Raw genomic sequence first — 12,529 nt, 5'->3', positions numbered from 1 at the left:
CTAACTCGAGCGATCTACTGACAAATTGGCTTTCAGCCCCTCCTTCCCTTCGCTGATTTTTCCCCTCCTGCGCGTGGCTGTTTTTCCCTCGCGGAGTTTCCGCTGCTGCGATGCATGAGAGAGGGGGCGGAATCCCGGCCGAGACCATCTTAAACACAGATGTAATCTCGGATTTCCTTTTGTGATTAAGTCGAGCTTCTTTACTCTTCATCATCTCGACTTGCCAAACAGATATGTACCACTGTCACTGCATCAAAGTCGGTTATGATGAAGGCACCATGCTAAGTTAAAGTCTTGAAAGTGTTCTGTCGCGTTCTTGCAAGATTGACTTCAAATATCTAAATTTAAAAACATACAAAGATACCTGCGGAAGATGACAACGAGCTTCTCAAGATGATCTAAGCGAACCAATAGGAAATTAACAATACTGTGAAGAAATGAATAGATAAGTAAATTAACAAATGCGAAAATAAGGGGATTAGTAGGTGGGTCGTATAGCGCTCATTTACCCATTATAACTGACCATGAAAACGATTAATCTCGTATTATTGCGACTTCAAACTCTTTCGCTCTGTATGTAAATTTTTTAGTGCCCATCACACTGTTAAATGCAACCACTTGACGCTTTGTATCATGTAAATGAAGAATACTGTAGGCGTTACAAAACAAAGAGGTGAGATAGATTACCACAGCTTTGAACGCAATTACATTATTTCTTGCTTTTTAAATGATGGGTAATGCGATTGACTTCAGTATTCTGTTACGAATATCATCTGCAAATAAGATTCTGTGTTCATGGAAGGGTGTGTTGTACATAAAAGAATATAGTAGTAGTAGTAGTAGTAGCAGTATAGTAGTGGTAGTAGTAGTAGTAGTAGTAGCAGCAGCAGCTGTAGTAGTTATAGTAGTAGTAGAAGTAGAAGAAATACTTCAGTTCACCTGAGAGCAGCTTTATCATGTACGAGTTGAATAGCGATGAATTTAAACTTCTTCTATGTCCTTATGATGCTGATATAGCGAAAACCCAGCAACTCCAAACATTCGATGTCAATATCATATCTCTGGCGACAGTTACAAGTTGCCAGCGAACTTCCGTGAAAAGCAAAGCTGTTGATATCTCATGATATAACCCTGCAAGTTGATAATGATGGCAAACAATTGGACCGCGTATAATAGGAGGTTCGGTAACAGAACCTGGTTTCAGAATAATATCACCTTCCGAGATGACGTCACCTTATACAGGAGTGGGAGATGGAATCTGCCAATTTTTGTTCTTTATTTTACATTTTTAAATTCTTGTATTCAATTCTTATTGTGCTCTTTTACTTGAATATGTGTCGTCACGTCTTGACTATTGCTGTCGCATTACTTTTGGAAACACTTTGACTGAAACTCGCACTTTTTTAATCTGTCATTCTTTCCTCATTTCGTTTTGCTTTCTCTTGTTTTCTCTGCAGAAGTCAGCATCAACGGTGTAGTCAGAGCAGGTAATAAACTTCAGTAAATTATTGTAAAATCAGAAATTTTCCGCGTGCATGGAACTTTCGCGAATTTTGCGAGGAGCAAAGATGCGCACGAACGGTTTTGTCCACACGATGCATTGAATGCCAGTGGCGATTCGTGAAAGTTTCAAGCCGCGAATGTTTTCTGGTTTTATATTTATTTGGTCTTGTGTTGTGTTCCATTTTGACCATTTTATTTTATTTTTTCTTTTTGACTTGGCACCATAATTAATCTTTCTCTTGATGAGACTCTTGATTTTCCCTTTTAAGAAAAAAAAAAATTCCGGTGATGAGAAAAGAGAGATTGAAGTGTTCTTGACACTCGGCCAAACCCATCAGCCACCGTCAATATGTAACTGCCTTTTTCCGCGGTGAAGGCATGCATGTTATTAACCTAGATCGTATACACAAGTTCCTCGTGACTTAAAGTCCCATAATATGCCGATATTTAACTCCTGATATGAATACAAGTAAAACACATTTCATGATATTCACCAACAGAAATGTCGATGTCAAGGATATAACTATATATTTAGCAGGATCTGAAATTAAACATGAGGTGTCTCTGCAATTTTTAGGAATCACAATTGATAGTAGATTGATTTGGAAAGATCACATTAATATCATATGCAATAAAATTGCAAAAAAATATTGGGATACTTTTTCGACTTAAATCTCTAACCACCGTTGTTCTTAAAATGATATATAATGCAGTTATTGCGCCCTTTTTAGAATATGGCCTTTCTGTTTTGGGTTGTGCTGCAAATATGTATTTAGACAGACTTTTTAAATCACAAAAACGTGCAATAAGGGTTATCAACCATTCAACTTATTTAACTCACACTTCACCAATTTTTCATACCCAAAAGATTTCAACGTTGTATGATAGATATAAATATATTTTAGGTAATCTTATGTTTTCATGGCATAGAAAGTTTTTACCCAATTCTCTGCTGCATTATTTCACTTTAAATTGCCATATTCATTTATACCATACCAGAAACGCTGAAAATTTTCACATGCCAAAAGTAAGAACGTCGTTATTTCAGAAATCTGTGTTTTATCAAGGTCCGCTTATATGGAATTCAATACCAGATGATATTCGTAAAGTTACCTCTTTTAATGTATTTATACGTAAACTTAAGGAGAATTTTATACAAAATTATCATTCCTAAGTTCTTGACATGCTTGGCTAGCATTACATGTATTTTATCTAATGATGATAACTCACTTTGTATTTGTACTGTCTTTGTAATGTAAATGTAGTGTTTTGTGCATCATTGCTGTATTTCTTTTTGTTTTGTTCTTACATCTGTATAGTTGTTCATCTCAGGTTTTTTTATGAATATAAAAATGATTACCACCAATGCATTTTTTTAAATGATTATTTGGGTCGGCCAGGTTTTAAGGAAACTTAATTCCTCGTTGGCTGCGTCCCTTCAGCTTTACGTATTCCAAAGTTCCGTCTTTATTTTGTGCTTGTCGTGATTGTTAATCAATGTCTTTCTCTGTTGTTGTTTTTTTTTATGCTGAACAAATAAATTCAATTCAATTCAGCAGTAAGTAATATATCGATTCTTGCGTAAAACATAATGTCTACTTCTGATCTTCTTGCATCTTCAGTTTGCAATAACAGTATTCTTGTTTTAACCTTCGTTACAGGAAATTTTGCCTGTCTTTCACGTCTATTGTCTCAGTTGCAAAGATTATCTCTATCTTAAACTTTGTTAATTTCAAAACGAGGGGAAAACCTTTAGAAGAGAGAAAATAAAATAAAAATATCGTATTCATATCAATTTTAACACAAAGTCTTGGGTGCGTCCTTTTTCTATTACATATCACACAGTAGGCCGTAAATATCTTTCAAGCAATCATTTTGTCAGGGGATGGAAAATATATTCTTAAGAGATGTCTCGGGGTGGGTTTTTTCTCAAAGTTATGGCTTAACTTTTCGACATAAGTGACATTTGGACAGCTGCATGTGCAAATGATGTTTTGTTTATGAGGCCCTTCTTTCACGTTTACACCCTTTCCCCCGTTTACACGTTCAGTCATCTCATTTCTCTCTTCCACCGCCTTCCTCATCCTTATATCCTTCGATCTGTCAATCTCTCTTTCTTTATATATCTTCCTATATACATTACTATTCGTGTCTCCTATATCAAAATGCACCTCCCAAACAATGTGAATAGTGATATGTATGAATACGAATATGTATATGTATGACTCTGAATCTGACTATGAATGAACATCTGAATTGATTAAAATCGAGGACTCCTATAAAAGGAGATCACGTTTCATTTTGTACTGAAAAAAAAAGACTGCAAATGAAATTTGTAGAGAACAAGGCGAAGACAATGTTCTTACGCGGATTATTTCACGATGTGTTGTAGCTGAAGGTTGATGGAATAAACAAAGAGCTGCTCTTTTGAATAAGTAACACATGTCGCCTTGAAGGGACCTAGAACAGTTAGGCCTAATTACCAGGTTTGACTGTAGACATGCTTATCAGTAAACGGAGATAAAGAAAAACAAAAACACACAATTGTGCAAAAAAAAAAGAATCTATGAATTTCAGCTTGCCTTTAATTCTTATCTTTAAAAAAAAAAGAAAAGAAAAGCAGATTACGTCATACAACGTCCTCATTCTATAGATAAAAGTAAAGCTTGGAAACAGGCCGGTCAGTTTGAAGATGGTGGATATGTAGCTTTATAGCCAGGCTCGCGGTCCAAATCACCTGTTCTTCATCGAGTCATCAAGGCGCACTAATTAAGCGCTTTAATGGAATTCGGATGCTTCTTTTCTGTCCTGTCGATGGCATAACGAGCTGAGACGCTCTCCCCCTCTCTCTCTTTCTTTCTATCTCTGCAGCTTTATTGTGTTAACACCCCATAACCCGTTTCCATCCCAGTTTCGGCATTGATTATCCACGAGCATGATGAATCAGTATACATGAAATAGTTTATCTACTCAGAAATTTAATTGTGAGCATGAATTGTCCCATCATTTTGGCGACAGAACTCATAGTCCTAAATGATGGTACTATAGTCATTCCTTATGTTTGTTTTTTTTTAACAACCACCCAATTTCGACTTATTAGTTGACAATTGATTTAGGAAAGCGTTTGTCAGATACACTAGTATCAGATAATGGACGTCAGCATGTTATTAAAACAGTCTGTTGATTCATCTGATTGTGCTCAAATTGACCTGTTTTGTGATGTCAGCATTTCCACAATGTGACAATGTGATGGTCCCGTTCAACCGCACAAGGATCACTCTTTGTTAGGTTAAGTTTGTTTAATGTTTTTTTTTTTTTTTTGCCTTATCTGTTTGTATGTTTGTTTGTTTCTCTAGTATGAGATGTCAGCCATGTAAACTTAAATAATCAAGAGGAGAAAGATCTGTAACGTGGATGTTGAGACTGTGCAAGAACTTTAAGTTGACGATATTGCTTTCTCTGTGCGTTTTTGTTCAGGAAATTGTCGGACAACGTGCAATAACGGAGGCACGCTCCGGGGCATGGAGTGTGAGTGCGACTGCGCACCGGGATTCTATGGGGACGATTGCTCTTGTGAGTATACATAACATAATGAGGCTTTTGGCGCTTGAAAGAGAACTTTTTTTTTCCGAATATCCATGTGGATTGAGTGAATGCAGCAATATATAGAACACATCAGTGACAGTTTTAGGAAAATCGGACAATCCTTTCAATAGTTTGGAAATAGCTGTTAAAGTTTTTGTGCCGCTGTATATCGCTGGATGAGAACCCCGCGACAGTTCGTCATCATCACGGCAGAACAACGATATAAAGGAAACATTGAGAGAATTCTACAAAATTTCGCTTTTCTAGCATATTAAAAGAGCGATTGAATTACCTCTCTCAGAAAGTAGGGGAAATGATATTACCCTTAGCGTGTGTCAGTAATAAGTCAAAGGAATATGTACTTTTCTGGAAATTTTTCTGGAATTTTTGGTGGAATTTGATTTGTATCATTTGCATCTTTGTCCTGCACTAAGGTCACGAACTGTTTTTTTTTTCGAACCAGATTATATCCATGTTACATGTAACTGCGGACATATTGCTAGCTTATACGCAAGTCTTTTGGGTGCTATTAACGAAAACGTTAATCTATACATCCATCAGGTGACCAATTTGCAATGCAGTTTGGCAGTTCCGTCATTTTACGACGCACAAGTCGGCAATGTCCCGTGGACAGAATGAAATTCAAAGTCCGAAAAAAGACTTGAGATTGAAGTCCTGTTACTTGACTGATTTTGATAATTATCTAACGCAGAAAAGGTGCACATATCAGATCAGATTAGATCAGGGACACTTGTCCATGCTTTTTTCTTCTTTTCTTCAAAGAAAAAGAAAAAGATACACTCTATCGATCGCGATGGGGTTGGGGGTGAGGCTTAGAGTGTACGTTCAAATTATCGTCATATTCCAGCAGCGAATCACGACAGAAAAATAGGATATCAATCGCAAAAGTGGGTGGGTATAATTTAGTTATGGACACTCAATGATACAATTTTGTAACGTTTGCCTTGGACTTCTCTATGTGGGGGAGGGGGTTGTTTTTACACCGTCTCCACGTGCGGGACAAGTCACGTGTGTCTTGTCTGTCCCGGTATACATAGTGGGCAAGTTCCCCCACAATCATTTCTTCCGCCTGACATGTTTCATGAAGTTTGTTAATTAGCTGAAGAAATGAACGAGCTCCTTTTTTTAACAAAGAGGAAAACATTATGAACATGAATAATTCAATTACACAAGAGAATCGGGATCGGTTTTTTTAGACCGATATCTTTTCAATCAAGGTCCTGCCATCGTCATGTTACGTATTCAATTCTTTCGTAACAAGAAGTATCCGTTTTCATGATGTATGTTTACACAACTAGAGAGTGCAAATCCGCTCCGTTCCCAACTAATACAAATGAAGCTAAATCTCTAGAGACTTATAATCGTCTCTAAAACTGAATTAGTCCTAATGAGCCATTCCAGTATTAATTTTGTAAGCTTCTTGTACTTTCCCGTTCAAAAGTCAATTTGGCCTTTCTCCTATATCCTTAGTCGGTCTAGGATTATCGTTGGATATCTCACTCTTTTATAGGTACAGTGTAATTTTTTTTTGTTGTTGTTGGAAACACAAGCCATGATTTTTCTAGATACTGTAATTAAGTCGACTAAAACAAATTAAAACGAATATCAAACATTCCGTGGCGTGGATAAATTCCAAAGTAATCTACCACATTGCGGTATAAATACATCTTTTGATTTTTTTTTTTTTTTTTTTAATGGGGCAATGATGAATGAAAAGTATAATTCGAAATACAAGGTGATATTTCTGACACTGGAAAAAAGTATCAATGTTGTAGTATGGTTGGTAATAATCTGTGAATCTAATACACATTTTCTATACTTGAAAACCTGTCAGGATTCTGAACATTATTTACGACAAAGTGTGCTTCCTTCGTTTTTGTGATGGAGCATGAAACTGCAAATTCATGCTTATAAAACGAAGCCTATTTTCATGACACAGAAATGATAGTATCGTTGGTAACGATGGAAAATAGTAGGCTTATATTGAAAGCCAATGGGGTTTATTTTGGTTTGGGGAAAACAGTACATTTTCTTCATTATCCTGACACGATTCCCGCTCTGTGAGGGAATGATTTTATCGATTTTTCATCCCAAGGGGTTCAATGACATTTTTTTGCTCCTGCGACAATAAGTCCCATGAAATATCTGCACGCTATAAAGCCGAGCATAAATTCTACCCACAAGCGTAGCCATAACCCTAATCCCAATCGTTGCCTTAAGCTAAATCTAAAATCCTATCACAACCCTAACCCTAACCCTAAGTCCTTGGAGAAAATAAGACTGGAGCAATTGTCGCAGGAGAAAATGTCGTGTCACCTCTTAACCCTTTGTGCGCTTTGCGTGCTGACTGCCGCAGAAACCCCATTGCATTGTACACACTGTCCAAAGTCCCTGGTACAAAAAGGGTTAATTAAGGTGTGATTCGACATTTTTCTCTCGTGTCAAACCGTGCGATCAAAAGTGGTATAGGTTTCTTTTCGACGTACTGGCAAGAACTCTTACGTGTCATCCGGCCAGATAGCCTTGAGATTCGTGAGCAGGGTCACTTTAGGTGGACACATCTCCCTTCCTTTGCTCAGCAGACGATGTTATGTGTACTTACGTTGTGCTGTGTTCTGTCTTGATATTTCGTATACAGTGAAGTGCCAAGACAAGTCCCCCCATTGCTCGTGGGCCACCAGTCAGTGCGGCAACTCGGACTACGTCAAGCATTATTGCCCCCTCTCGTGTCAACTCTGCACCAGGGCAATGGATGTCACCGACTGACGACCTATGACCTCTCCGACGACCAATTACGTGTCAACGTGAACCATTATTTATCCAACTCTCTCTATATCATGGAATCGATATCTGTGTGTTTAACTCGATACCCTCTCGATCGATTCGCGTGGCCGAACCAGTGAAGGCGATGATACATGAGGAAAAACGAACGAACGGTCAAACAGTCCGATATTATCGGGATGAGATTTCAGATCGTCGATCAGATTGTTGCTGATCGATTTGCCGGAGTGCATGTAAAGCCATGTTCATTCCACTGAATATTGAGAGACACCATATTCGATATGAATTATCGGAATGTACTGTGAAATATATAAGAGAACCTGGTTGCTATCTTAGCAATCACTCTCTTTAAAAACTCCTAGTGCAACACTATTACATCCCATCGGCCACCAGTCATTATTTGGATTCACCGAGCGAATGACAGAAATTACATCGTTTACCTCTCCCACCGATATCACCGCGACTGTTAATCGCTCAACGTTCGGATGTCTCAGCTTTGCTGATGTCTGACCTCTCGGGGCATTAAGAATTTCAACCAAGTATAGACAGACACCAACGGGGAAAAAAGAAAAACACACACATACACACATCACATATTCGATGAAGCTGAGGGTGTATGACAGGACTTCACTAGCCGAATGTATTCATCCGACCTCGCGTTTCGTGTCATTAGTGTGGTATTGATATATTCATTATATGGGCCGTTTACTAGGTGTATGTTCGGTTTTGTGCTCTCTGCCTCGCAAGTCAGCTGAAGTCTGATCATTGCCATGGCAACACTTTTCTATTCTCTTCTGAACTGTGTCACTATACGGAGTTCAACAGTCTGTGTGAAAGTGTAAGTGCATATTAAGTTATTGTCTTGTAAACTGACTGTGAAAGGAAACTTCGAGTTCTGTTCCTTTTCCTTATGTTCAGACAGGCACGTTCATGTGTGACATTAATCTCTAGATCTGACAATGTGTCGTACACATACTAGCGTTAGTACTATAAATATGGTGCGCACATTGTATCCTGTGAACATTTACAATGGCCGCAGATGTTTGGAGGTTCGAGGTTTGGAAGATGGATGTTGAGAATTATTCCAGGTCCCATTAACCAGATGAGTAACAGGTATCTGGATCTTCCAAACGAGTGTTTATGGGTTCATCGACATGCTAAAGACAATGGTATGTGAATATTTAGCTTTTTGTGGTATCCTCAGGTTGAAGGCAAAATGAATGGTGGAATGCTGTGCTATTGAAAGACAGGCTACTGACACAGGCATAATTTAGCATGCAGCATGAAGATTTTGCGCGCATTCGTTTTCATGCACTGCGGTATATGCTCTCTCGGGATCAAAATGCTACCGAGTTGAATGAAACGGAATCAGCACGGGGAATACAGTGGCCAGACAGTATTACTCCACTGTATGACATGATTATGACAATCACCTCAAAGCCTAAAGTGCATTCGCCCTAATTACAATGAAAACTGAGTTTTCGATGGAATCTATCTCCAAATAAGAGAAAGACATGATTACTTCTCCCATTATTATGAGGAGTTGTGCTATACAGGAATATTTATTGTTTAAATTAGCAACACAGCGATGAGTTCCATGAATGGTCTCTTTAACTACCTTAACCCTCTGCGTGCCAACATTAATTGCTTGTTCATAAGTTTGTGTGCAGAATTTGTGCACATTTGACTCTTTGGCATTAAAAGAGTTAAAGCTGATGTGGCATTAAAAGAGTTAAAGCTGATGTGGCATGCTATCTATACTCACGGGTGCATTATGATCTATCCTATACTATGACGTCATTACTGTAACGAAGATCAGGTGTATCTATGCTTGGCGACATCATTATTGTAAGTCGCGGGATATTCTGATGCCGAGCTGACACAAAATGTAGGCCTAACGCAAGACATCAACCAAACTTTACGTCACATTGTGCCCAATAACAACTCGTGTGAAAGGATGCCACTGTGCATGGAACTCGCTTTGTAAGCTATTATAACGGGATACGAATTTATGTCTATTCCAGAGGTATCTTTAGTTTTCACTGTTCATGACTATAGGCCTACTTCTCAGTAGAAGTCTGAAACAAGTAATGAACCTGTACAGCAACAAGGCAACAACTATAGTTGCTTGTCTTTTGATTAATATTTGATTGATATTTTCGTGGAAACTAAAATCAGAGCAGCAAATCGTGTGCATTTGAATTACATAATCATTATTGATTTAAATGTATTAATGGCTTGAAGCGCCCTCATAATAGCTGGTCGCTGCCAGCTCCGTCATCTCAGATTTACATTGAAGCCTGTGCGTGCCGTCAAAGGTGGCTCCATTATAATTGCACAACTGACACCTCTTTAAGTGATTAATTTATTTCAAAGCCTTTACTAAACACTAAACACCGCTTATGTGGTGTATTATTTTTGTCGGCAAATGAAGCCAAGACTGCGTCTTTATCAAAATAAGAATTGATAAGTGGTTTATCTATAAGTCTATCTATGGCTATAGTATAAGAAGGTCAAAGTAATTCGTTTTTTACCTCGATATGATAAGACATGGAAATACGAGCGTGTAATCATGAAGTACTTTCCAACTGATATATTCGAGATATTACCGCGCTCGTCGGAATGGTGTGATATAATGTCGCATGTGTTCGATGTGTAGGATTTGATGAATGAAAGAATATCTGAGATCTAGAGGAGGTTGATATTCTAGTCTGGAAAACACGGCGTGTTGAACTGGACCGAGGCTATTTAAATCAAAGAGAAAAGAGAAAAAAAAAACATACATGTAACCTGTACATTTCTGTAATAAGAGTATCTTATTAATATTTGTATAGATTTGTTGGCGATATCTTGTTTATGTTCTATCTACGGCCTATACACAAGGCTGTCTCGTCTCTTGCGTGTATTCTACTGTGGATCATGATAAGTCACTAGCAACTAACCGGTGTTTTATGTGTACAGTGAATAAATCGTGGACTGATCACATAACTCTTCTGTATAGTCTCCATTATTTTTCCATTTCTCTCAATCTCTGCCTCATTCTTATTTATTGTAATAGATAGATAGATAGATAGATAGATAGATAGATAGATAGATAGATAGATAGATAGATAGATAGATAGATGGATAGATAGATGGTAGAGATGGATGTATAGATATAGATGGATAGATAGGAGATATTCATTCATTCATTCATTTTTTTTTTCATCTCCAACAGAACTTGTAAATACATTTTTTTTTCTCACATAAAACATAAGTACATATGTGTGTCAACAATTACAAAATATGATCAATGATATTTATGGATAAACAAATGATATGGTGGAAAAAAAAGCACAAAACATTTTTAAGTTTAGAGAAAGCAGGAGATGGGGAGGAATGCTGAAGAAGCAATGCTTGTAGGGTGCATTCCCCTCAAACATGGTGAAACAAAATATACATAAGATATCATTGATCTTTTACTTTTGTACACGAAATTGAATTTACAATTTACAGATGGATAGACAGATAGATAGATAGATATTAAGATACATAGATCGGGTTTATTGCCATAAAAACACACGGGTGAAAAGTCCGAAGACTTCTAATTCCCATTTACAAAATGCATAAATACTCTCAAAAAGAATCTTATACAATATATAGTATATCATTACTGACAAAGAATGATAAAACGAATGAAGGACACACACATTCACACACACACACACACACACACACACACACACACGCAGCATGCACACCAATCAACCACTAACATGTTATGCAAGGGACTTATCAATCCCAAATTACCGTACTATAGAAAAAAAAAATGTTAAAACGCGTCATTGAAGGACTGCTACACGAACACGTATGGACCGACATGTGCACCATCCTTAAACATTATTATCACAAACACACACATTCTCACTCACTCCTCCCTCCACAGACACCAATATATAGGGCCTACACTTCCCAACGCCTCAAACAAGCCCTGACGAAGACCCCTAAAAAGGTTGAAAGTTCGGTACTGGACATTATAGTGAACGACTCAAACGTCCGTTGGCTCCTCCTTCCTACCACGATTAATACTACGTATGAAGGCCTTAAAGGGAAGGCAAACCCAAAGAGCAATGTGGATTGAGTAAAAGCATTATCATTAGTAGAACACATCAGTGAAAATTTGAGAAAAATCGGACTATCGATGCAAAAGTTATGAATTTTTAACGTTTTGGTGTTGGGACCGCTGGATGAGGAGACTACTAGAGGTTATGACGTATTAGTGGACAACAATATAAAGAAAATATAAAAGGAATTTCACAAAAATTCCTTTTTCTACCAAAATGAAAGAGCTCTTGACTAACCACTTTCAGAAAGCAGGGGGAATAAGTGCTACCCCTCACATATGTCAGTATCAAGTTGATGGAATGTGTAATTTTCATGAAAAATGAATTTTTACTGATTTCCCTTTATATTTTCTTTACATTGTAGTCCACTCATACGTCATAACCTCTAGTAGTCTCCTTACCCAGCAGTTCCAACTCCAAAACTTTAAAAGTTCATAACTTTTGCATCGATTGCCCGATTTTCCTCAAACTTTCACTGATGTGTTCTACTAATGTTACTGCTTTCACTCAATCCACATTGTTCTTGGGGTTTACGT

General features: G+C 37.6%; 1 protein-coding gene across 1 annotated transcript in view; it reads left to right on the top strand.

Annotated features, from left to right (window-relative positions):
- Positions 1-10,859, top strand: part of LOC140232573 (uncharacterized) — a 77,111-nt gene extending 66,252 nt beyond the window's left edge. The window contains exons 12-14 of the mRNA XM_072312667.1: positions 1,458-1,487; positions 4,981-5,076; positions 7,748-10,859. Coding sequence (XP_072168768.1) covers positions 1,458-1,487; positions 4,981-5,076; positions 7,748-7,875 — 254 coding nt within the window. The 3' untranslated portion in view covers positions 7,876-10,859. The remainder of the gene's footprint in view (positions 1-1,457; positions 1,488-4,980; positions 5,077-7,747) is intronic.
- Positions 10,860-12,529: the final 1,670 nt, after the last annotated feature.

This window comes from Diadema setosum, chromosome 9 (genome assembly GCF_964275005.1).
Source record: "Diadema setosum chromosome 9, eeDiaSeto1, whole genome shotgun sequence".
Taxonomy (NCBI): domain Eukaryota; kingdom Metazoa; phylum Echinodermata; class Echinoidea; order Diadematoida; family Diadematidae; genus Diadema; species Diadema setosum.
Note: the sequence above shows the minus strand (reverse complement) of the source record. Positions and strands in the feature narration are given on the sequence as shown.